General features: G+C 40.8%; 2 protein-coding genes and 1 non-coding gene across 6 annotated transcripts in view; 2 read left to right on the top strand and 1 right to left on the bottom strand.

Annotated features, from left to right (window-relative positions):
* Window positions 1-3,108, top strand: part of mta3 (metastasis associated 1 family, member 3) — a 33,753-nt gene extending 30,645 nt beyond the window's left edge. For 2 of the 3 annotated variants that reach the window (XM_072668188.1, XM_072668187.1), the window contains exon 19: window positions 1,776-3,108. In XM_072668188.1, the coding sequence (XP_072524289.1) occupies window positions 1,776-1,941 (166 nt within the window). In that variant the 3' untranslated portion in view covers window positions 1,942-3,108. The remainder of the gene's footprint in view (window positions 1-1,775) is intronic. The other variant, XM_072668189.1, reaches the window with a different exon arrangement.
* Window positions 3,109-3,133: 25 nt separating this feature from the next.
* hcar1-4 (hydroxycarboxylic acid receptor 1-4) lies at window positions 3,134-6,058 on the bottom strand. Of its 2 annotated transcripts, none has more exons than XM_072667431.1 (2): window positions 5,979-6,058; window positions 3,134-5,151 (listed from the first exon to the last, which is right to left on the bottom strand). In XM_072667431.1, exon 2 carries the CDS (start codon window positions 5,094-5,096, stop codon window positions 4,149-4,151), a length of 948 nt encoding a protein of 315 aa, XP_072523532.1. In that variant the 5' UTR covers window positions 5,097-5,151; window positions 5,979-6,058; the 3' UTR covers window positions 3,134-4,148. The 2 variants fall into 2 exon arrangements, with proteins under 2 accessions (XP_072523532.1, XP_072523533.1); XM_072667432.1 differs by lacking the exon at window positions 5,979-6,058 and adding an exon at window positions 5,823-5,944.
* Window positions 6,059-6,672: 614 nt separating this feature from the next.
* On the top strand, window positions 6,673-6,766 carry trnai-uau (transfer RNA isoleucine (anticodon UAU)). The gene is made up of 2 exons: window positions 6,673-6,710; window positions 6,731-6,766. It is a non-coding gene; the product is annotated as a tRNA-Ile (tRNA).
* The last annotated feature ends 20,178 nt before the right edge of the window (window positions 6,767-26,944 follow it).

The following is a 26,944-nucleotide window of genomic DNA, read 5'->3' as shown; positions in this document are numbered from 1 at the left end:
AGGCGCTGATGCCAAGACAACTCTAAATGATGGTGTAGAAACAGTTAAAAAGCTGAAATCTGACTGTTCTCATTATTAATATAATTGCTTTAAGAAAAATAACATCTTGGTCACTTTAACCTGGAAGTGTGAACATAGCTTTCATCCTAAAGAACTGATAGCATTCTTTTTTTCCCCTTCCAAACAAAAGTGGACTTCAAATCCACTGAGAACTGGAGCTAGGTGGAAGCTGGAGGAAAATGCTTCTCCATTAATGCCTTGTCCGGATGAGGCATGACTGGCGCAGCTCCGTTCGCTCTCATCCCCGGTGCTGGAACGGATGCCAGGCTAAATTTAGAGGCCCTGCTCTGAAAGATTAGCCTGTAACTGGGCTCAGGGAGGTTGAGACAAATGAGAGTTGGTCTGTGGCTGGGCCTGGCACTCATGTTTTACATCATACGAGATTTCATACACGGGTTATAAGGAAGCAAGGGAAGTTGTGAAAGCACTCTTTCCACATATCCCGCATCTATGGCAGTGAAGAAGCATGAAACACTGCAGGTGCAACAGAGTGAGAATGTGTGTCATGCATTCATCTGTATGTGTCTTTAAGTAATAGGCATAGGTTGTGTTTTAGGTTCACTGTCTCTTTAAAAACAATAGCAGTGAGCTTAATTTGTAGATGGTCTACAGGGTAGTTATGTTTAAATTGAGAATATACATACACATGGTCTTATTTACTCTTTGTACGCACTTAGAGCCTTACTCTATAACTAATAGTCACTCTCAGCTCATTCTATAATATGCTGCCAGATTGGACGTTTGGAGCCCAGAACATGGCTCCTTCATTAGATCCAATCAGTGGCACTAGGTGCCTGTGAGATTCATACATTTTGCATGAACACAAGACCCAGGCGTTCGTCCATTAGCCTGATTATTGTGATTATGGGCTCGATCTTGTATTAAATTATATTTAGATAATCAGGCCACAGTGGCTCATATTCCAGAGCTTTTTCCAGAGCTCAAGCACTTGGGAAGGCAGTGTGGTCAGAACACCATCATGGTCACATATTCTTCATGAAACTGAACTTTCATGTTCATCTGTTTCTGTGCTATCATCTGTGATCCTTCTATTCCCTTACTCTGAGTGAGTGTGTGTGCATGTGCATATATTCTAGCCCCTGTTTGCTCTGAAAAACAGTACAGTTTTTTCTCAAGGGAGGCACTTGGTAATGCTCTTCTAGTAGCTAATGACGTTTTCTGTGGTTCAGACAAACATAAATACCCCACGTCATAATAACACAACGCCAACATTAGCTTGCAGTAATACAATCACAGCAGGCCAGTTCCACTAAGAAAGATTTATGTGTGTTTTTTCCAGAGCTGCCACAAGGGTTCAGAAATATCTAGTTAGTCCCTTTGCTCTATAACATCTCAAATTAGTTCCTCAAAAAGCAAAGCTGCAGATAAGCTTTCAGCTGCTGCCCTGCTAGAACATCTTGTTTATGATTGGAAGAGGAGATTGTGATAATTATCAGACAATGGCTTCAACAGTCTTTAAAGATTAATCTGCTGCTAATGTGTTACATAACAGGATGCTTCTTGCATGAGCCAGGGGTTCAGAAATGACGTAGGGACCATTTTGAATACACTTCGGACGCTTCTGGATGCTCTATGCTCTCTAAAATACTTCTGTTGCCTGCTCTACTGTTCTCATGCATACTTCAGTCCTCACCACAAAAAGGTTTTGGTGAATGAACGAACGGTCACTATGTCCTTTTCTCTTTTGGTCTCAGGAAAGCCAGGAGGCTGCTCTCTCGTTCGCAGTTAAGAAGAGCCTGTAGGCAGCCATGCGAGCAGATCAACCTGCGCAGGGTTCCCCAAGGGCCAGCGCAGGGGCCTGTTCTTGTGCCCCCCCACCCTAGTCTACGGATGCGAGGCCCCATCGTAATCCACGACTGACCCTCGTCTGTCTCCTTTCGACTGCCTGCCCCTTTCTCTTTCTCTTCGAATCTCTTCACCGGCTACACATCCTTGGTCTCCAAGCCTTGCCGTTATATCCAGGACCACAGAAAGGTCCTAAAAGCATTCCAAGAAGCTTACTTAACTAACACTGTCCAATATGCCCCCCCCATCCCACGCATACTTAGAGCACCCTTTAGTGCTCCCTACGTCTCGGTTAAGCTTTGCTCTGGCAACTTCTTTAAGCTCTGAACGTTGCTGATCTTCTTTGATAACACTTTGTGGCTGTATGGATTTGAGCTAACAGGGTTCTCACATGGCAGTGGTCAGGTGGAATATCTATATTTTCAGACAGAGTCTTCTGAAAAAGTATTTGTGTGCTCTTCTGTTTTGTAATTTTCGTTTATCACTGCATCGGAGCCCTTTATTTCTCTTACCTTCTGTGAGTATTATGGCAGTATGTGAGCTGTTTTTAAACTGTTGGAGACAAGAGATAGTGTGTTGTACTGGACTTTACTGGAGGACAGTATTATGTGTATAGCATGGCCCTTTTATGTTACTGGCTACCCTCCAGCTTAAGCAATAGCCTTATCGGTTGGAGAGTCTACCAATTTGATACAGTTCATTTTGATCCTGTTTTGTACTTCAGACAATGTAATGTGTTTCTGACTGTACTGATCAATGGAGGTCCATTTTACTCTTTGTGACTACTATTATATATAGTTATATATTCAGGGGCACTGACTTGCCGGGATGATCTACAATACAAAAATTCTGCTGCAAATGTACTCTACAAATGTGAATGATGGCTTCAGGCTACTATCATTCACAGTGAATGGCATTATTCATAACCAGGAAAAAAAGGTATTTGCATTTTCACTCCGATACAAGTTGAATGTGCCCTTTCGGGAAGAAAGGACATAAGAATGGCCACATATGTAAGCTTAGTTTCCCCTTGAACTCTTATACAAAGTTCTGATCTGAAAAACGTCATGCAAAACAGGAAGTCTCCCTGATGCAGATCCAGGCTGTTTATACCGCATGTGACAGTCATAATGATCAGCTACTTACTTATTTTTTATTTTTACGCTTCATACATTATGTTGTGTTTCCTTGTATGTCACATGTGTTTAGTGAAATATGCTGAATAAAAATAGAGATTGTAAATGGTTGTGTACAATTAGACTAATCATTTATTTGAAGTTGTCTTTATTTCCAAAAAAATACAGCAATACAGTGAAGCAGTGTAGTACTATGATATGTACTACAGTGCAAAATACTGGCAGGTTATTTAAAAGCTTTTGCCTGGACAATAAATGTGTTCAAACAAAAGATATTTCTGAATTTAAGATTTTAGCAGCACACAATTTAATTTAAACCAGGTTAACACGTACTCCACTCTGTGCTACTCTGACCTCTGTCTTCTATCCAACTGAAAGTATTGGGTCTCATGCATTTTGGGGCAATATATACTTTTTTAATCTTTATGATGAGACAACTACAGAAAACATACTTTTTATTGATCAGTACTAGATTCCCAAGCGTCTTAGGAAACCTGGATATTTAGAGACTATTCATCCAGTGAAATATCAGTGAGGTCCTGGAAAAGCTGAGCTGTTGAGACACTAATACTGTATATTCTTTACTGGTATATTTATTAAAGTTTGTAATGTTGGCAGACACCGCCACCATGTTTTACAGTTTATAGAGTTATAAATGGATATGTAAAGTAAGTCTACTTTTTATACAAATATTTGTCACTGATGAATAGGACACTGATTAGCACACATTTCGCACACATATTGGCAGACCTCAATATAGGTGTTGAAAAAGTTGCACAGCTGCATTTGCTCCCAATTTGGTGACAAATGTACAATCCTTTACAGATTAACAGACAATTTGCATTTAAAAGAAAAAGAGTACTAGGTGTTCAGTAGTACATCCAGTGCCTGTGTGTGTGAAACCTATTTATACTGAGAGGCATTGAAGACCCTCATTGTATGTTATGTTGTTATACCATGAACAATGTCCTAGTGTATCTCACATTCACAAAAGTCCTTTACAATGTGTCCAGATTTCATGATGACTGGACTAATAGAAATACTCCAAAATAACGCAAAACAAAATGTTACATTGTCTTCCACTGAAAGTTACTGTTTCTTCTGTAAAGTCGCCTTTTTGGAGATATATTCTCCGTTGTGTCTAGGTCATCTGGTTTCCTTGATGCTCAATCGGAACCGGGTGAGTCCTGTGGAGTTGGATGCTCCTTTCAAGGTGTCGCGGAAGCAAGCGCTTGATAAACAGTAGAGAAACAGGTCCAGAGCACAGTTTGAGTAGGCAAGGCCTAATGAGACACTGAAGAGCTTACCTACAACAAGATATGTGGAGCATGAGGAGCCACCTTGGAGAAAGAACGTCACTAAGCCTGTGATGTAACTTGGCAGGAAGCAAAAGGCAAACATGATCACGATAACTAGAAGTAAGTAGAAGGTCCGTTTTACTCTACGATGGCGTCTGAGCTGAGTGTTATCACGTACATGGTAACAGATGCGCACAGAGCAAACAAGTACCAAGACGAAGGCCAGGACAAACTCCAGCACGTGAATGGAATTATGTACCATCATTCCTTTTCCAGACTCTGTCCACATGTAAATATTGTAACAAAGGGACACAGAGGAGTTCCCAGATGATCTCAGGAGCCGGGTCACGAGCAGAGGAAGACGAAGGGCCACCACAGCAACCCAGACTCCGCTGCTGATCATGACAACGCGCTGAATGCTCAGGTGGCAAATGGAATGGTGTGGGTGAACTATCCTGAAGTACCGGTCCACTACTAAAATGGTCATGAAGGCGATGCTCGCTGACTGATTAACTGACAACATGAAGAGGTTGATGCGACAAAAGGAATCATGGAAGATCCAGCCTCCACGCGTCAGACTGTCAATGTGGAAGGGAAGGCCAACGAGCAGCAGAACATCAGCCAGTGCTAGGTTGAGGAGGTAAATATTGGCAGGCTTCCAAGGAGCCTTGAAACCGAGGATCCATAACGCCAGGACATTTCCTGGCAGCCCCAGGATGAAGTCCAGGATCAGCATGGGTGTTAACGCAGAAGATATCAGGCCTCCGTCTTCCATGCATGTAGTGTTGTTGACCATGTTGCACAGCACTGATGACCCTGACCACCTTAGGGCTTTGACGTCTGTCCTTAAACTGTGTGGAAATTTCAATGAATATCAAATAAAAATTATGTCACAAACTGTAATTACCAACTCTATAATAACAAGGCAAAAGGTTTAAGAAGTTTTGCTAACATCATGCTGGCATGTTCAAAGTTCACCAGTGTGACTGCTGATTGTAGCCTACAGGGATTTCTGGAGTAAGACTATTAACAGTTGGGGAAGTGAAAACGTCAAAGTTCATGAAGTTCAAGGCAAGTAGTTCAAGTCTGCATTTATGTCCAGCCAGTAAAGTTACCAATAAGGTTATGAAATGAACACACGCTTTCCTAAACAGAACAGGAAGGGTTTGAGTACCCCCCTGGGAAAATTAAGGAACCGACCAGATCAATTTGGAGTATAATACATCTGATTTAACAATAATATTAATAAATCAGCCCATGCAGGAAAAGTCAACCTGTGCAATGTAATAAGAACATGTAGTGAAGTTACTGAAGTCCCAGCCTCAGGGGGGCACACCCAATCCGGGAAGGAGGTCGATTTGGAAACAAACACAAAACGAATAGGACAGAAATGGTATTAATAATTAATATAATCTATTTTCTGTAGTAACACAGCCTAAATCTCCTCCAGACTCGTTTGCTAAAACTCTAAAACATCTCTGCCTCCTCCGTTAGAGGATAATGTCCAGCAGCCCAGTCATACCCTTGATATTAGGGTCTTCTTCCTCTTCGTCTGAACTTGCTCTCCAGCGTTCGCATTTTCACAACCTACAACCGACTATAAGCCAGTTTTAATATTGATAAGCCACCAGACAGTCATTCTGATTTAGTTCATGTAGCTATGTTAATCAATACATACCAACAGAGAGGTACTCCAGCAGTACTTCAATCTTCTAACGTTAACCATCAGTTCCAGTAATTTACCAGCATCCAAACTCCTCCCAAATACGAGCTAGCCAACACCACCAACAACGGGGGAGGCGCAGTTCCCCATATTTATCACGCAGGATTAAAAAAAGTCCCAAGGATTCGCTGACCTTCATTTCTCCTCCTTTAAGCTGTGAGAGGAGCTGAAGACAGTGTTAATAACCACTGGTTATCTGTTCAGTTTAACGCGTTATGAACCTTTTAGTAGTCAGAAGCTAAAGCCTCAGCTGCACCCTTACAGTTAGCTAGTGTATTCTATTATTATTATTATTATTATTATTATTATTAATAATAATAATAATAATAATAATAATTATTATTATTATTATTATTTTTATATATATATAATTTTATTTGATGTGTATATTTTATAAAACTACTATAACTACGGTTACATCTGCTATAACTACTAGCTACTACTTGAAATGTGCTAGTCCAGCTCTAACTACGTACTCCCACTGCTATTATTGTCATACTGTATTTAGCTAATTATAATAAATACTAATAGTAATGTATTTTATAGTAGTCTATAATACTTCTAGTTTCATGTAGCTAGTAATTATACTAAATGTACTCTTCCGTTCTTATAACGCTTATAAACTGTATTACTGCGCCCTGCGCTCAGAGCTCCAGTGGCGCAATCGGTTAGCGCGCGGTACTTATATGACAGTACATTGCAGAGCAATGCCGAGGTTGTGAGTTCGAGCCTCACCTGGAGCAGAGTTTTGCACGTACCCTCCCCGAAACGACACACACGCCTAATAAGACCACGGCCGCACATGTCGTTTGTAGATCACCTCCAAATGTGTTCAGCGTTGTGTCGAGGAAAGCATTAAGTTCATATATTGAATCACCCGTGTCGACTTGCTTTTAGAGGGAGCCGTTCTTGTGCGAAACACAGCGATGCTTAAATTGCACGAGGATGAGTTGTGTCATAAGATGGTACCGACAGTCTCGTGGCCCAGGCAGTGATACTGAAAGCAGTACTTACGAAAGATGCTGTGTTTCCAACAAAATGTCAAATTGTCACTAGATGATGTTGCTGTAATGAGGAGCTCGGGCGCTAGGGGTCGACATTGCCTCAGTGTTTCCTCAGAGAGAGCGGCTCGGCCCTTCCGCCACACTGCTGCAGCACATATGGCCAGTGATGTCTCCTCATAAGGGTCGTACGTGTGTAAAACGACCCAAGGAGGTTTGTGTTGTTGTCATTATGCACTACTACTGTTCAAAAGTTTGGAATCAATTTTTTCAGCCCGATGAATCCCAGGTAATGAAATCATGCTAATAATTTAGTCCTGTGTACTTTTACAAGTAGGAAGAGGCTCAATCTGAACAGTTTGGGTGGAGAAAAAGGAAAAATAAATATGTTAATATTTTTTTCTGTCTCAGAAGTGGCGAACACATCTTAAAGCAGATATATTAACAGAAAATTATTATAAATGAAAAGGACATAACACTGTTATTTTCGAATGTATTTTTGTTCTCATAATAGTATACATACCTGCATTAGTTTTTTAATAAGATATGCACAATAATACTAATATTATATTAATAATAATAATAATCTATAGTGAGCTTGGAAATAGAACTTATAGCACTGGGTGCGTTTACCCAGAGAAAAGCATATTCATATATAGTGGTATAGGTTAACTCGACCACCAAAAAGCACTATATTTAAGCTTATCAATCTTGAAATGTGAGCAGGGGGGTTGAACAGAAAGTCTAATCAGAGGAAAAATAAGCTCAGAAGTTAGAAAGTTAATAATTATATTATAATATTATCACTGACAAATTGAAAAATGAATATGGCGAGTGATTCCAAACTTGTGAACAGTAATATGTATGTGCACCCTTTTTCAACCATAGTAAAGTGTGTAACTAGTTTAGTGTACAATTAGACTAAAATCACATACATACGCTATATGTCCAAATGTTTGTGGACACCCCTTCTAATGAATGCATTCACCTGTCACGTACCAAGTTGCACCCATTGCTGACGCAGATGTACACATGCACACAAACAGCTTGTCTAGTCTCTAATAATAAAATAGAATGGGACTCCCTGCAGCAGATGAACATGAACCTATTGGCACGATGCCTACTGCCAGGGGTGGGCTAGACGGGTATAAAGTTCCCCAGCATTACATTTACATTTACATTTATGGCATTTAGCAGACGCTCTTATCCAGAGCGACATACAAGGTTATTCATATCACAGAGTTGGGCCAATGTAGTGTTAGGAGTCTGGCCCAAGGACTCTTATTGGTGTAGAGCAGCATAGTCACCCAGACTGGGAATCGAACCCCGGTCTCCCACATGGTGTTGTAACTTGTTGTTCTCTGGACTAATGGTGCATACTTTACTACTAATACTTCTGAGTTGGGGAGATGGGGTAAAGAAGCAAGGAATGCGCAGGTGTCCCAATACTTTTGTCCATACAGTGTATAGTGTACACCTCTGCTCATTTAGCTTCGTCTTGATTCTCCTCTCAGCGTTTTCTGTAATAACTGATGGATGTTTTTTGACCAAACATGTATTTTGTTGTTACAGCAGTTTCTTCTAAGGTACGTCTGTGGAAGGGTTATGATCCAAATCAGAGGGGTTTAACTGGAGGACCAGTGCCTAACTCGGATTGGTGATTTACCTGCTTAAACACACCTGATTTAACCCATCTGTTAATTGGCCAGTTCTGCAGCCGTGTTGGTCCCTGTACCCCCTACTGAGTGTTATCTTAAACAGCTTGTTTTACTGTGACTGCGTAAATGAAGATGCGTAAATGCGGAAATGAAGATGTTCAGCAATACTGAATAGGAACAGGTAAGGTCGCTTCACTGTGGTAAAGGTAAAGGAAGGTGGGACTAGAGTGACAGTTGTCTGAGTTCCCCCATTATTGCTAGTCTTTTAGACACATTAGTAGATAGTAGTTGGCAATATGTTGGTTACAGTATGATGCTTATGAACTATAGCTGTCCAGTGCTGCTTGTTGTTTTTGCCAGCCTGCTGTACCAGATTATACCCATGTGGATGAGTGTCAGAATATTATCTTACATTTACAAATTGTCTTTGGACCTTTGCTGACATTCCTGAAGTATTTGACTCCTCGCAGGCTTATACGAGTGCAGTGTGAGCCTTCGCATAAAGAAGAAGAGAAGATCCAGCAGAAGAGAGGTCAGAATAGTTGGAAAGAAGACAGTTCTTCTTGGATGAGCTTTACAGAGTTTAAAGCCAGATAAAGGAGAGACCGGCTGAAATGTTGGAGCTGATATAAAAGTATATTATCAATGCCACTAGACCTCCTGAAGATCTGTGGAGAAAGATGATGATGAAGAGCTATCCTCAAGTCACACTGTTTTAACTATCTACAGCTGTGGTCAGGTAAAGAGAACTAGGCACAGGCCACACTTGTATGTAGCCACACTTCAACACAGTGTTCGAAAAGTTGTTTTTTCACTGGGAGAAAACAGCAACATGAGAAGGCAGGACCCTTTTCCCACCTTTCAGCTGGATGGAATGAGCCTCTTGATGTCATATCAGATTTTATTTTATTGCTATGTCATGGTTCATGGGCGCCATTAAAGGACAGTCAATGGTAGTGCGTGTTTGAGGTCAAGTTGGAAGCAGCATCTTACTGAGGAGTGTTCAGAGGGAAATCAGGCTTAGAGAACTTAGGAAAGGGACATCATGGAAAGAAGAAGCAGATAAAGGAGGAGGAAAAGATAGAGGAAAAGAAAATGAGCAAGCGAGGAACGCACGCACGCCGAGGAGGAGGTTGAGTGGGATTGAAGGGATCAGATTTCTGTGGTAATGGCTGGGCGGGTCAGTGGTTAAACTGCTCTCACAAACACATTCCAGCGCTGAGGCAGAGCGCATCTGGTGTGCAAGTGCAGACAGGAGCCGAGCCAACCGTTTCCTCCCAGCATCTCTTACTCTCCTTCTCTGCCTCTCTCTCTCTTCTCTCTCTGTGTGTGTTTTAATAGCATGCTGGGACCTGGAGGCTTGCTGCAGGGCTTTGAGGTAGCATCTGTGTTCTGTAGAGACTTGATTGTATTAAATTTTCACCCAGGATCGCAGGCTAGCACTTTTGCTGCGGTGGTTGTATTCATGTGAATTTCATTCCCACATCCCCTAAACTGTTCTCCAGTTTCTCTGTCACTGTGCGTTTTACTTTTAGCAACATGCTCTGTTAAAACTATTAGTTCCTTGAGGAACTGACTTTTGAAGGTTCTTTAATTTGAAACCGGGGAGGAATCTCTAAAGATGCTTTGATGAACCTTCAAGAAATCTTTTTCTTCTAAAAAACATTTCTTGAAGGGCCCTCAAAGCACATTAAGAGATTCCTACACAGTTTCAAACTGAAGAAACTCCAAACATTAACAAGTCACAAGTTCTCCTAACTCACATTTTAAAACTCTTAATCACAGCTGGATACACGGCAATACAGTTTTAAGTTGAGCCTGTTTGTTCCCATTTCTAGGTTAGAACTCAATCTATCACATGATGAGAGAGATGTAGTCCTTGCTGGGATTTGAAGGATTTATTGCACAACTTGCAGCACAGTTTCATAGTTCTAGGGTGGTACAACTGTCTAACTTCCTGCTTATCAAGAAATAGGATATCATAAGTCTGAATCTCATCAACACCACAGCTGTCCATGGAGAGGAGCCTGAGATTAAGAAGATCTTCTAACTTAAGGAGTCCTAACATGCAGACGGAAAAACACAGTAAACAAATGGACAGGGAGGAACACAGCATTAAAAGCTTTCAAAATAGTTAAACAAATTCAATTACTAATGAATGCAATTCAATTACTAATGGTTTTGAGGCTCAACTTAAAATGTGGCGTTGACCAAACTGGGATGCAGAACAAGAAATGTGAGTTGAAACATTTGTCTAAACCAAGTTAACTCAAAACCCACACTGTAATCAGTAACTTTATCAGTATAAATTGACATTACTACCCGCAAAATACCCATAAACCTTTTGTTATTATCATAAGTATAATAATAATACAGGATGATGACAAAATCCTGCACCTAATAATTGCAGCTGCATATCTCAACCTCTTACTTTCACCTTCCTATTCAAATGGAACTCTTAGCCCAATTGGCGTCAGTGTAGTTACTGAAGTACAATGTGGAACCTGTAGTTTATTGCCTGCATCTGCCAACAGCTTCCAATCTTGTGCATCAACCCATTTACCACCATTCGCACCCTGTACTCATTTTCAATTACACTGCCCCTTGCGCACTAACCTCATTGCCCTACAACCACCAACAATGGGCATGTTGTTGACCTCTATGATGATGGCCATTTTCTGTTTGTATTAAACTTTGCATAAACTTTACTAGTTTCATGATAAACAAATTAATATAACGAATCCAGAAAAGTAGAACATTTTACAGTACTCTTTAGACATGCTAGCTTTTCCTCCAACAGTAACATCATGCTGAGTCACTTTTAGTAACACAAGAATGTAGAGGTTCAGTTCAGGCTCTGGCTGCTACGGTGCAGCAGTGACTAATCAACAGTGGCTACACTCTGCCTTAAACTTCACTCACCACCAGCTCAGAAGCACAGGTCTTGGGCTGTCACTGATTACTCACACTCGCTAATCTCATTCCTTCACCTTCAGACAAAAGAACAAAGGGACAGTTATTGTACTGTCTCAAGTCGAACATTTTAGACCCTATTCATTCAAGCTTGGTCCACTCGTGCTCTGAGTCAGTGCGTTTATTATAAACACACATTCATTCACACTCTGTTCACCCTGCTTTGTTTGGGCTCTCTCTAATTCACAGCAGCAGAGCCTTTGGAACTGTGCCGCAATCTTTTTCCTTTCTTTGTTTCGCTTTTTTCTCTGGATTTGCCTAAATCTCTCACAGCTGCTCAGCCGATTGGTGCCTGAGACATTCTGTTCCCCTCTTCTCCATTGAGACATCATTCAGTACGGCTCTATATTCCTCAATACACACTTCTCAACACCAGTGACGTCAGCTCTCACTGCTGTGTCTGTGTGCGTGTGGATGTGGGTGTGTAGCACATGCATACACCCAAGGAGGTTTCACTGAAGTATTTGGATGAGTTTATGGGGCATTTCAATCACAAATATAAAATATGATATATACACAGTCATATCACAATATTATGATCACCTACCTAACAGTGGGAATATCCACCCTTGGCTTGGATGATGCTAGAGAGCTGCAGTGGCATGGGCTGTATTATGTGAGGGAAGGTGTTTATTATAGAGGTTAAATGCTCCACTGTGGCACGTTCATTGCTCTGTATGCAAACCCTGTCTTGTGGCATCTGTGACGTCTGTGAGTTCATTTTAAATCAGGGGTGGTTCATAATATTTTAATATGACTGTATACAATACTGAATAGGCCCCCTAACAGATTTCTAAAGGCGTCCTGGCACCAAGCAGCAGCAGCAGATCCTTTAAGTCCTGTAAGTTGTGAGGTGGGGCCTTCATGGATTGCATCAATGAGCCTGAGGTGCCCAAGACCCTGTTGCCGGTTCACCAGTTGTTCTTTCTAGAGTCACTTTTGGTCAGTTTCCAATTGACGACTGCATGCCAGAAAAAAAAAAACAACACAGGTCCTGCCTGATATATTGGGGATGCTCTGACCCAGTCGTCTAGCCATCACAGTTTAGTTCATGCCAAAGTAGTTTAGATTGCCATGCTTGCCTATTTTTCCTGTTTTTAACACAAGCTTTAAGATCTAACTATTCACTTTCTGCCTAGTCTATCCACCTCGTGACAGCTGCCAGTGTATATGAAGATAAACATTTGGTGAATATAACATATTTCTTTGTTTTAATGGGGTCACAAGGCTTCTTGTGATTGATGATCATACCTAATATGACCGTAGATTCAGTCACCGAAGGCCCGTGTTAGTGGTTGATGTGTCACTGAGAGTGTATTTAAATCTCTGTTCATGCCCGTGGGCATGTGCTTTAGGTTTGTGGAATGAGTCATGAATAGCTTTGTCGACAAAAGCTATGAAATGCATGAATAAAACCTTGGCAGGGTTTTAAATGAATAACAAATTTAGCTGCCCTATAGCCTTGACTCAGTAGAGCCCAGACTTTATGATATTTGAGTTACAGATTAAGAACAGAACAAATCTTGACTAGGGTATATGCCTAAAATTTTGAAAGCGTTCCAAATCCATTTTATGGTTAACCATAAAATCGGAGTTCTTTAATACACCCAGGCATATACATGAACCTCAAGAGAGCCACTAGTCTTGGCCTTTTGCCCTCCCAGTCTACACATGCTCTTAGGTCACTGTAGTGTTTTATGTGGCCTCTGCCACTATCCACATCCCCACAAGTAACATTTTAAGAAAATCATGTTTAGGCCGGCAATGTTATTTTGAACAACTTACAAAAGTATTTGTAAAGTCCCTGATAAGTCGGCCAACTAAATGAAAAAAGTTTTTGTCACTATAAAACCAGTTATTTCTACAATGCATTGTAAATCTTGTTTTTAGCAGCATTTGAAGCAGCATTATGCAAAAATGTAAATTTCTTGCTCCAGGGCTCCCCCTGCACTTACAGAAATTCACTCTATAAGCCACTACTAAAAGACACACCCTATATGTGTGTTTCAGAACAAACTAAGAGTTACAGAACCACCAGCCAAAGTGAAAGAAGCATGTGGACTGAGGCGGTAGAGTAGTATTACAGAATTTTACACAAATATGACCCTATGTACTCAGCGTTACACAGTTCTATCATTGTCCAATCCACTTCACCAAAGTTACATAGTGCAATTAGCAGCCTGCTAAACCCAGAGTGACAACAATAGAGATACTATTCTCACTATTGCTATCAGTGGAGCATCATAATTATTTTGGCGATATCATTTAAAGCTAAAAATGTTACACATTGTTGCTTTAAAATAAGTTCATATAAACATAGGAAAACATATCAGATAGCACAATATATAGCACCACTGCCTACATACTGTGAGGATTGGGTTCCAGTTCCCTGCTCTCTTAAGGACATCCTGCTGCCCTTAAACTACTTTAAACTACATTTCCATCACACTGAGGGTCTTCATTTTTCTCCCTTCTATTTCTTTCTTACTTGAGCTTCTGCCCACCAAAAACATCTGTGCATGGGCTTAGGCCTCATGTAGGACACTCAGAGCCGCTATAGATTTCTCCAAATGACCCCAAAATGTGACACAAATCTGGCAAATGCCAGACATGACATGCATAAAGATTTATTTTGGAAGCACTGAACCCATCCTTCACAGGAGTGGATAAAGAAGAATGACAGTAATCTACTGTTTCAAAGAGCTTCAAATTGAAATGTGAAACTCAGTGGATTAAACAGCTGTACATTTGACTTCTTCTGCATGACAGGACTGACATGCTATCATAATCATCATAATCACTACTACCTCCCTTTATGTGCCCCCCCACCCCGCAATCTCTATTATTCAATCTCTCTCTCTCCCCCTCCCTTTCTCTCTCTCTGTCCTGTATGAGACATATCCCTAAGGAATGCTCGAGTCTTTCTGAATTGTAAAAAGTAGAGACATGGATCCTTTCAATCAAAGCTGCATATTTTCCTGGTAATACTACATTTTTACTGATTGGATTTAAATAGAATTCGTATGCAGGACAGGTTTGGAGAAAGAACCGCAAACCAAATGACCTGGATCTTTTATAGATGTATGTAATGCAATCATTTTAGCTCCAAAAAGTCAAGAGAGTGTGTAATCTACATAAATGGAGGACTCTCGGGATCTGTGTCAAGCACACAAATGAAGAGAAACGTCATCTGTCTTTTGCTGCATTCTCACATTGCAGTGCTGGGACACATGCGTTCATGTGTGATTTGTGGAGCTTGATACTGAGATTAGCATTTAGAGGTGCTCCAGTACAGGAGACGGTTAGCTTTGTAGGAACTCATCTCAAACTCTATCACTGTCTCCTGTGACATGACCTGTGTCATGCTCATTAAAGCATAATTACAAAAACATATTTGCACCTGGAGACCTGCCTGAGCACTCGTTCAAGTGTTTCTTCTCTCTCGCTCTCCTTCTTCACAATCAGACAAAGCAAGTGCCTTAAAGTAAGCGAAAGTAAAAACCCATGCGTGTCTCATTTTACCCCCTTTCAAGGCCAAGGAAGCTCAAAACCTCCAGAGACTGTTCTGCACAGGCCTGGGGATAATTTCCCCCCGTTGTCTCTCATGTCAGATGATGTGTGTACCGTGCAACTCTCAAGCTGGACAGAGTCAGACGGGGAGCGTGTGAATGGGGTGATGTTCTTAAAGCCTGTGGTATCTGTGGTCATGGCTAGTGGCTTCACATGGGCCCTCCCTGATCCATGGCCGGTACGGAGGACACGCTGTTCCCTGGCCATCCGAATGCTGAAGGATGAGTAGCCGAGAGGCTGTGGCAATGACTGGATGTCGTTTCTGCCTTTTTCGCTCCTTTCAGGCTGCAATTAGGGCTAATTTTAGAGCCACTGAGTAACAGGCGGAGGGGTCAAACGTCCATAGTACACATTTTGGGCTCTGACTAAATGTTGGTCATTCGAGCGACCGCAGATACTCAAATCACTCATTCTTATTTCGCTTCTGTGGCACTCTTATTTCCAGAATAGATAGCACATAACTCTCCTGGTGGTTTCACATTACAAACGAGCAGGCCTGAAGAAGCGAGGAAGGAGCCATGTTTAAAAGCACAGAGCCTTAAGCGGCTTACTCCATTTCCTATTTTTAAAAAAGCTGAAAGTTTGTAATGTGACATAAGGGTGCATGAGTGGTGTTCCTTCACTGCAGATATCTTTGGATGAACAAAGATTCTTATGGTTGTGGATGATTTTTTGTAGGAAGTAAAGAGAAAGTAGTACTTGGAAAACTATGAGAAAAAAAAGGAGTTGAGGGGGAGGAAAAATAAATGGCTGAAGCAGACCACTTGGACGGGACTTCGGTTGTGTGTCCCAACCCTTTCCCTTGTCACTTCCCTTCTACTAAGCTGTTTTTCATTCGTTGGCATTCATTGTGCAAGGCGAGTCTGGTTCAGATTGGACAGAGACACACCAGGGGGCATGTTTGGTCTTGGCTGAAGGGCAGATAAGTGAGTGCTCTTCGATGGAGGATAAACACGTATGCCTTGCTTGTAGCAATCCTCCTCCTGTACGAGAATGCCTGAATGAGGGTCAGAAGTCTCAAAGCCGCCCAATCAACCCCTCCCCTATATCTTCTTTTCATCAACTTGCGTTCCATAAATATTGACTTTGGCACAACCCGAGAGAATGTTGCCTCAGAATAGGCCGGAAAAGGTTCTTTTTTCTCCCCCCCCCACCCCTCTTCTCTCTCTCTCTCTTTTAAACTCCAGCAGAAGATTAAACAAGCATCCCGTATTTGCCTCCTTTTCTGTGACGACAAAGGCCAGAGAGTGCCGGAGAAACACTGTCGAGACGGCGCACAGATGTGTAAACACAGGGCTCATGAGAACGGGCGTGTCGGCGTGTGCCGATATTTCCCCCAGGGAGACCGCACCCCGCGCCAGCAAACCCACCCCCCACCCCCCAACCCACCACCCCTGTGCTCTGATCATGTTCAGGTGTGCCTGGGCCTCTGGCTACTTATTAACTCCCCTACAAAAAGACACTCCGCAATAGTTTGCCTTGAGGTTCCTCTACCGAGACCCTCAAAGACTTTTCTACAGTGCATTCTAACTCAGGCCAACTCAAGTCAGAATAGCTTGAAGCATTCTTGCGGTGTATTTTGATGAAGATCAAACATCTGCATCTGAAAGTCTGTCTTGGGACATAAAGCAAATAGTGTTACGCTGTTGGCACCGAGTTTATAGCATCACTTAACATGTCAGGCCCAAGGTCTGAGAACATGTTTCAAAATCACCACTGTTCTTCCAGAGTGCTTATGCTCAGGCTTCAGGTTCTAATCCACCAGGCCTTCTCAGTTTCCTCGAGAACACTCCGGCTCTTAGGGTCTGCTAATGACATCACTGCACGCATCTCAATAGACGTGAAACATTTTTCACCGCAACCGGACTAGGATGGCTTGTGTAATCATCTCCATACGCTGAATGTAAGAGAATTCCGGTAAGGAGGGGGAAGGGTCTGGGATCTCTGTTGAGCAGAACCAGCTATAAAGTTGTCGGTTAACCCATTATAATGCAGGTGTTCGTCTTAAGAATATACATTATTCAATAGCTATTGTGAAGCTAATATGTAGAACATGCTATTATGAGCGAAAAAAGTGTTGAGCCAGACAATTCTTAGACATAATCTTAAAAACATTTGATCTGGAGTGAATATATTTTTGTTTTCACTGGGGACACACGGCTATCCACTGTAGTTAGGATGTTCTGGCTGGGGGTGTAAGCTGTATGTTGAACTGAAAGGAGATTATTATATTGGCTAATAAGGCTATTTATTGGTATTGCTAAATGAGTAAATGTGTATGTATTATTGTCCTGTCCATTAATATACTAAGTGTTGCATGGTTTGAGGGGTATTTCCACCCTCACACATACACAGTCCTACAAATTAGGCCCATTTGAAACCCCCAGTCACAACATCTGTACACATCAGTGTGTCCTCAGTGTTCTATTTTTTTAAGATTCATATGTCCAAGACAAGAACCACCCTAACCATCATCATCCTTAACCTATGAACTAGGAGGTCTCTCCCTATCACACAATGCTACCAAGCTAGGTGACCATAATGCTAGCATGTGCTTCCTCAGAGTTATGAGAAGCACTGCCCATCTATTCCAACTGCCACTAACACAGTGCCACTGGACAGCTGAACCTGCTTAAAGGGGAAGAGTTAGCTTTCAGCTCTGTTACTGTAACTTTCAGCTTAAGCCTGTTTAGCTAGCATCATGCTAGATAATTCTAGAGGAGAGGAATTCTGGGGGAAGATATCCAGAAAGAGAGCGAGAGATAGGCCAGTTAGACTCCCAGCCTCAAATGGCTGTGGCATTGCTGGGGTTTAAACTAGGGTGACCATACTTTGGTTTTTAAAAAAGAGGACACTGGGGACACACAGACATTCACCGCGGTCAGGAGGCCTAAATTGTAGGACAATAGAGAATGTGTGGGAGGGTGGGAGGGACTTAAATACAAGACAGATAAATGACATAAAAAGACTAAATTGCCAAATAATTCTAATTATATTCAATTAAGTCAATTGCCCTAAAACGTTTTAGTGGACACTTTAAAGAACAATCAGTGGGCGCTTTTTTCTTTTGGTCTGTGTGGCAGATTTTTGACATCATTTGAATCTGAAAGTTGTTATTTTTTATTGTGGTAGAACTTCATGATGTATGGACTAATGGAAGTGCTCCAAAGTGACTAGTAGTGAAGTATTTTTTACATTGACTTCCATTATAAAGTTAAGTCCTGGTGGTTGGTGTAGCGCAACAGATAACACCACTACCTACCACTGAGTGACAACACAATGTGGGAGACCAGAGTTCGATTCCTGGTCTGGGTGACTATGCTGCGCTACACCAATAAGTGTCCTTGGGCCTGACTCTTAACACTACAGTGGCCCACCTCTGTAATACGAGTAACCTTGTAAGTCGCTCTGGATAAGAGCGTCAGCTAAATGTAAAGTTGCATGTTTGGAGATACAAGTTTTTTTTAGGTTTTATTTTTGCATTTACATTGATGATTGATGAGCATTTTTAAGGCTGCAGTCAATCACCATTTTTTATGTCTCTCTCTCTCTCTCTCGCTCACTCTCTCTCATTGTATCAACCACTCCTTGTGTAGATGCAGATACATATACATTGCAGTGATTGTGGACAGCAGGTGGGATTTAAAGAGAAGTTATAGATAAAGTGTTTATAGCCATAAAAATCTGTACACCATAATAATGCAATTATAGAAGCAAATGCTGATGTACATCAAAGCGAATTCCTAGACATTTTATGCAGTTTAGAATTCCTGCCCAGACAAATTTTTAGATCCCAAAAGGAAGGACACATCTAAGGGAAAAAGGGGGCCTGGTTATCCTAATTAACCTCTATTTTCTGATGATCGTGCCAATGCCTACACGATTGTGCTAATTTATATTAGAGTGTATATTTTTATCATTTAGATTTGAGCGTGATGGATGGTCGTAATTCTTAGAGAGAAGCTAACTGACAAACATATGTGTCTGTGCAGCTATGGTAACACTGTTGTTACGTGAGGAGTTGGATGGACTTGTCCAAGCCTTGTACTGGTTTCATGAGTGCCATATATCCATTCCCATATTTTAAAGACAGGGTTTTCCACTGTGAAACAGCTATAGGCTTATTTGTATGGCGGGTAGAAACCCATAAGGACATGCAGATAAACACAGACGTGTGTATATGCTGGGGATTACTGTATGTTTTACAGCTGCCTTAATTAAATTTCCAGGCCAAGAAAAAAACATAATGCAGGCGGAGGCTAATTATTCTCAGTTGTTTATATGAGTGAAGAAGAAATAAAGATGGAAATCACAGGAAGGCTGTTGAGTTTCTTGAAAGCCAAGCCGAGAAAATGTCAATGTATAACATCTGTTTGGTTCAGATCAGGGGTTGCTGAAATGGTAACAATTTCTGCCCCAGAACTAGGTGTGTTAAGTGTCAGAGAACATGCTAAATATGTTATTGGGAGCAAAGCTGTTATATTCTGTAACATTATAATATTTTGCAAAAATGCCTTGGTGTGGTTGGTGTAGTGCCAAAAGCTGATCTGCCAGCACGAAGCATATTATTCACTAATTTAGCATTTATTATTCAGTAGCTACTATATCCTATTCCACTAGGGTTCTTTGGCTCGAAACAACAGTGGAACTTCTCTTGGTGCTATATAGAGCCATTTTTAAAGTTCTGTAAATAACCATATACAAGACGAAACCTTGCACTAAAAGAAAGAACCATTAAAACAATGTTGAATTGTCATGAAACCACCTTCTTCACTTACACATCTTTGAAGGGCTGCCATTTTTTAAAGATGTACTTTCAAACTAAGACATAAATGATGTATATCATATACAGCTTATTCCACCACACCCACTTTCAAGAGTTGGTTTCTTCTGCCTTTGTGTTAGAATTTCTGGTAATTTCATATGCAATGGTTTGTAGTCGCATCACTACTGGCACCTTCTAACTGAGAATATTTTACAGCTCACTGCATGTTTATTGTCGCTGTGGCTGTAACCTATCTAAACAGATCTGCTGTCAAACCAGAAGTTATAACACAAAGTAAACAAAGATGCCCCACCTATTGTTTAATGGAAAACAAGGCGAGCATGTGGAAATTGAGGTCTCGGTCTGATGCCATGTGTCCTACCATATAAAAAAAACGTTTCATGCTGCCTTTATGGTTGGATGCACCTCAATAGTTTCAGTGAGCATGTGTACACATTCAGAACACAATGAAGATGAAGGCCCACTTTGAACGGTAAATGCTGACTGCCTGACTGAAAAAAACTGACTGCCACACAAGTAATTAAACAGCTAATTTCAACAAAAGCAAACCGTTAATTTCATGATTAGAAATGTACTATTATGTTTATTTGCCATATTTACCATAAATATCAATAGCATATTTTTCAACAAGATCTCATAAAATTCATACATATAGCACTAGATATTTATAGAATTCAAGAAATTCTTAGCATACGCATGAGTTTCTATCCGATGTTTCGCACATATTTTGCGATTCACAATAAGCTACCATCCACTGGTGGCAGCGTTTTGCCAAATACACACGATCCAGACTATCATGTCCTCGAAGAAGAATTGAGAAAATAGGGGCACAACACCATTTTGCTTTTCTTTGCTCTGGAGCTTCTAAAGAAAATGGTAGAAATTTGTAATTTAGTTACTGGGGGTTAGTAATGGTAATAATTTCACATTCTACTATGGTTATGTTTAGGTTTAGGATTTGGATAAGTTAAGGGTATGGTTAAAGATTAAGATTAGGGTTAGGTAAAGGGTTCTTTTAAATTCCGATTAGGTTAGGGTTAGAATTAGATTTAGGTGGAGTAAATTAGATTTAGGGTTAGGTTGAGGTGTAATAGGTTAAGTTAATATAATTAAAGTGATAAAACACTGGTTGCTTTGTAACATTTTTTGTTCAAATCATTTGATTTCTGTGTGTCTGGGTTGTGTCAGGAATTTGTGCACATGCACTATATTTAGTACACATTGTACAAATTTAGAAATGATCTTTAAGTCACAACGCTATGATATCCTGTATTATTTTTACATAATATGCCATACAAAACAGCAGCAGCATTGAACAATCATTAATAAAGGAGTAGATACAGAATAAAACAGCTGTATTTTTTGTTTGCTTCAGCAATGAAGACTTGGTGGACTGAGAGTCATGATTAGTTTGAAGATACTTCAGTAAACTCACTGTAGAGAAAAGGATGAGGCATTGATGAAACACTGGAAATTCCACAGCTATTGTGGCCACAAATTACATGCAGCCGCATGTCCTGAGTCGCAGCGCGTTAACAAACAAGTGACATCATCAAACGATATAACAGGAAATTGCAGTGATAATGTTCCAGAGCTCTTGAGGAACATGTGATGAAACAGCATGAACCTCTGTTGTGCTTCTTTTCTGGTATCCCTCTCTCTTTGCTGTCAGAGCTCTTCCTGTCCCGTCCTGCCTCTTCCACTCCCAGATGAGCTCTAAAAGCCCATGTCAGCCCAAGGCCATGGAGCTCATACGTGCTCACACATGTAATTTATATCTCCACTTGGACGAAGTAACGTAAGCGTCCCTCTGCTCTTAAGGAACCAATCAGGTCCCTCTTAGGAGACTTGTGTAAAAGAAGAACCATGATAGATATTTATAAGTCACCTCTGTCGACTCCAGAAAGCAGCAGGAATCCTGAGCGAGCACACTCTGTTCCTTTCGAGGCACATGGGAACGTTCTGGAATGTGCACTTTTAAAGGAAATACAGTATGGCTCCTCAAATGACTACACACGGACCCCGCCTTAGCCTGAAGTCTTTTCACTGAAAATGAATTGAAATTCCCATTTCAATAACCACTTTGTGTCAGACCACAAATGACTGTGCTTTCCTCTTTATGTCCAAAGGCATGTCATGGCTTACCGCTGTTATTAAGCATCGCTGGTGACCAAAGTCCTCCCCTTCACACTTTCTGGCTTCCTTTTCAAACGCAAAGTTAAAAATATCTGCTGTTTTTGAAGAGAGAAGAAGGTTATATAAACAGTTTGGAGTAAGTCAGCTGGTAAAAGTGTCATGCTCCTGTGGGTCAAACGTGTGTGGGCGTTTGCTTTTATGCACTGGGCCATTTGCCTGTCATACACAGAGAGCTAGGGGCCTGCGGTAACATTTGACTCATTATTGCCATTGCCATTCATCATATGAAAGATGACAGGTGCCAGAGACGAAGACCAATGAAATATTGATGTTATTTTTCTCACCCTTTGCCTCTGTAAACTTGGGTTGGTGTGCACTGTCACTGGATCTAACAGTGTTAAACTAAAAGAAGTAACAGTTTAAGCATTTTGCAACATTTTTACCTTACAATAACAGCTTCAAAATCATTGTGATGCTTCACTGACCTGTACAAGAAGGAGCAGCTGAATTGTGCCTACTCTGGGCTCGGCACACTGCTAACTGCACTATGTAACTCCGATGAGATGGGCATGAAAACACTTGCAAAAACTGCGTAGCCCTACAAAACCCGATTCTTGATCACATAAAATCTTTTATTACCTTACTGCGACGTACCACATGCTTCTTTTACTTCAGATGCTGGTTCTGTATCTCTACGCATGTACAATGCTGTGAAAAGGGGCTCCTGTAGGGAAAGCCTAGAAGCAAAAAGTGCCAATTTTCCATAATGCTGCTTTAATGTGATGTTAGTTTTATGTCCATCCCTCATGTTTGGGAATATATTTAGGAACTTTTCTCCAAACACATGGGACATTATGTATTATATATGCAATATTTCAAAAGATTCCCGTTATTGCTTTTTTTGTTAAATGGATTCTATTAAAGGATTTTTGAAGAACCAGGCCCATGTCATTGACTCGACAGTACTTATTCTGATTAAGTCTTGGCAGTTCTTACTGTGCTGCACTCCAGCATTTTGAATCATGACATATGTTAGAGTCATATTGTTGAATAGAGTTTACATTTTCAGATCATACTCAATGTAAACTCTTTTAGCCTCTCACTGAGGAATACACTTTGTGGAAAAACTCAGCAAGGAAACCCCTTAGAAAGTTGGCAAGACCATATGATAGATATTTTATGAAACTTCGCTGCTGCCTTGCACCCAATGATTTTGAGTGGGGTCTGAACCCATCACGACCCTGATCAGGAAGAAGCGGATTAGAAGGTGGATAAGACGGAGGGATGGATGTTTTGAAAGCAGAAAAAAAGACATTATATAGGGGCTACCTCCTACCTCCTACCTCCTAAACATTCAGAGCCCATTGTCTCTCAACCATATTTTGGTTCAAAGGCATATGGGCACCACTGAGTCCCAAAATGTTCTGATTAAAAACACTAGGACAGAATGAGGAAGGGACAAAAGCAGTTGGATATGGGGTGATGTAATGTAGATGAATGGAGGATGCAGCTGGAGAGCTTTGGGAGTAGAGGCAGCTAGAGTGAGCTCACTGCAGGACCTTTCTGTAGGGATGTGTGTATGTCAGGCCAAATTACCATGAGACGATACAGATCTTTAATCAACTTAATTTCAAATAGAGCTTCACTCACGCAAGGATGACTTCAGTTTCAGTACAGAGTACACGTCTAGACTGTTACATTGCCTGTTTTAACATGAAGCTCTGAACCGTACAAGGCTTTAGGTTGTATGACTATAATAAAAGTGCATTATATTCTCATTCTAGGGTATAACTGAAAGTGTTATTTTCCACCCAATTTGAAGGCCAATTGCCCAATCCCTGTTCACATGAACACCCCTTTTACTAGCAGTGCCCCCAACACTAGAAGGGTGAAGGCTATCACATCACTGTTTTCAAACTGCTGCTGATGCAGCATTGCTAGGCAGCCAGCGCTCGGAGAAACGCATGGCTCCCCAGCTCCGATACAACAGATGCCTGTGCTAAATAACATCACACTAGGAGTGATGTGGGGAGGAAGTGCCATCCCTGGTGCTCCATCCAATACTTTTGGGATGTGTTTGGGTGGTGACCATTCAACATCCTGACCGTACTAACATTCTTGATGCAGAATGTAATCAAACCCTCACAGCATGCTCCAAAATCCAATAGAAAGCCTTCTCTGGACAGTAAAGACAGTTACAACCTAACTCCTGATTTCTATATATATATATCCAGGTGCTAAGAATGCAGATATGACTGGTCTTGCCAGCATCACTGGTGTGTTATGCTTGTAATTGATACCTCAGACTCAGTACAGCTGAAAATAACTTTGAATTGATTTATCAAGACAGCCTCAATGGAATCTGTAAACTGTTTAAAAGCTGTGTCAGAGGGCTAGAGTCACACACACACCCTACTCCTTAAATAGTGCGCTACATATGGCATAAAACCATGGGTTTTACATCCAAATAGGGCAATAAATGATGTCTGTCTGCAGCCTGTGGACAACATTTCCAATGTAGCATTTACAGTAAACAGGAAATAAAAAAAAAATTATCAACATCAACAAAGGGTAAATAACAAATTATTTATATTTAGTAAATTGTATGAGAAAATGTTTAAATACTCTATAAGTATGAAGAAAATTTATATATATAAAAAAATATTTATATATATACAAATATATTTATTTACCATATTATTTTATTCTCTCGAATATATAGTCAGATCTATAAAAGAAAAAAATGAAGCTAAACTAATAAAGTTCTGCTAATAAAAACTTAAAAAGAAGCTTAAAAATTATAAAATGGAAGGACAATAAGGAAAGAAGATTTAAATAATCATACTTTATTATTATTATTATTATTATTATTATTATTATTTTAAGAATCATAATAATCAACAAATAAATGAATCAAATAAAATAAAAAGTAAGTAAAGTAAAACAGTTGCAGGAAGAGTGGAGGTGGTTAAAAAATGTAAAGTTTAGAATGACTGAATGAGATGTAGGAGATTCAGCCATGCATTCTATCAGATCTACATACAATGCGTAAGAAGTAGCTTGAACCTGAAACCTCAGCTGCTTGAACCATCAGCGTACGGATGGTTCGAAGGGTTAAACTAGGAAAGTGTAAAAATGAGTGGTGTCACATTAACTTTGACAGCACAAGTTATTACACATAATTCAGCCCTATGTGAAGTTATTTATCATCAGTGCATTGCAGCCACTTGAAATGCCTGCTCTGCTCTAAAGGAACAGGTAGTCTCTCTCCCTCCTCTACCTCCTTCTTTCATATCTCCCTTGCTCTGAAGATCTGGCTTGTATGAAAAGACCTGTCGAAGTTCTTATTTATTTTACATGGTTTGGCTTGAGCCCAAAAATGCGTTCCTTTTTCTCCTGCTTTCTGCGATTGTGCTGATAGTGTGATCTACTGGAGGTCTTTATTTATGCTGCATAGTTTGGCTGCAGCCCAGGCAGATTGAAATGAATCAGCTATCTTGGAGAAAAAAAAAACAACAACATAATTTTCCACATCAGTCAACGTTCTTTAAATGAGCTTCATTGCTATCTGTCACATCTGTAGCTCTCCCAGTTCCCAGTCATGTCACAGTGAGTTTGAGTTTATATAAGAGTGTTCAAGCCTTCAGCAAACACACACGTGGCCAGTCTGCAGACAGACGCGGTTCACTTTAAACTTTATGGGATTTCTTAACAAGTGCAACCTGCTGCTGAGCAAAGACATACATACACACACCCTAGCCTCCCTTTAGACTGGAAGCCAGCTTAACTAATGCCCAGTGTCGCTTCTCATGCAAATGCAAGGCTGCTTTTGGAAAACACTGAGCGGCAGCCTAGTAAGTGTGGGTAAACTGCAGGGAGCAGGTCAGGAAGGTGAGACAGAGAGGGAGCTGTGCTAGCCAGAGCAAATATTGGACTGCTAAAGTTTGTTTTTGCAGAATCGCTCGTGAGCCGTGGCCAACTCGGTTCAATTTCCAGCTGATCCTGGGTGGCAGAGTGGTTAGACTCTTTCTAAGAGCATTGTTCACCCCTCAGCACTTGGATGACTCAAACTTTACCTCATCCCTCTCCATGACAGGTCCGGAGCTTAGTTGTCAACTGTGCTGGTTAGTCAGAGCATTAACCAGGTCATGTGATATTGCTGCTCACATACTGTCAAATCGGGAATATGTGTACAAGGCTTGGCACATATGGAGCTGCTACTTTCATGGAACTGACAGTCATATTTTAACAGTGTTAAAGCTGATCTGCAGGCCTGCTCACAACAGATAAATATTTGAGCAGAAATGAGAGGAGGATAACTGAAGCCAAGTCTAGGGCAAAGTAAGTTCTCCAAATATTTAAGGACTTCTAGAGTGAAAGCACTTTTCTCACCTCAAAACAAATGTCATGTGAGCTTGCCCTAATAAAAGTTTAGCAGGATCAATTCTTTTTGGAAACAGAAGCCAAGATTAATCAGAAAAAAAAGAGCAGTGAATGTGTATGTAAGGGTGAATTATTTACCCACATTAACCATGCCAGGTCCAGTAAGTCCTGCTTACTTTTTGGAATGTATGTCAGGGTCTTTGCTCCTATCCACTAGGGGGTGCTCATGCGTCATTAGAGTAGCGCTTTAAAAATACTAACTCCATGCCATTACTGAACTCAGCCTCATGGAACTCTTGTTAATTATCCTTTCATGATGATGGTTAAGAGCTCTCGTTTTGAAAATATGTGCACAAAAGAACATTTCTTTCCAGAAAGCTGACACACAACACTAGCTACACATGCCACTGGAGA

Source organism: Salminus brasiliensis, chromosome 22 (assembly GCF_030463535.1).
Source record: "Salminus brasiliensis chromosome 22, fSalBra1.hap2, whole genome shotgun sequence".
Taxonomy (NCBI): domain Eukaryota; kingdom Metazoa; phylum Chordata; class Actinopteri; order Characiformes; family Bryconidae; genus Salminus; species Salminus brasiliensis.
This window is presented reverse-complemented; position numbering and strand designations above follow the sequence as displayed.

Bases quoted from the DNA above. Each gene is read 5' to 3' on its own strand.
- hcar1-4 (XM_072667431.1), bottom strand. From the start codon at position 5,096: ATGGTCAACAACACTACATGCATGGAAGACGGAGGCCTGATATCTTCT.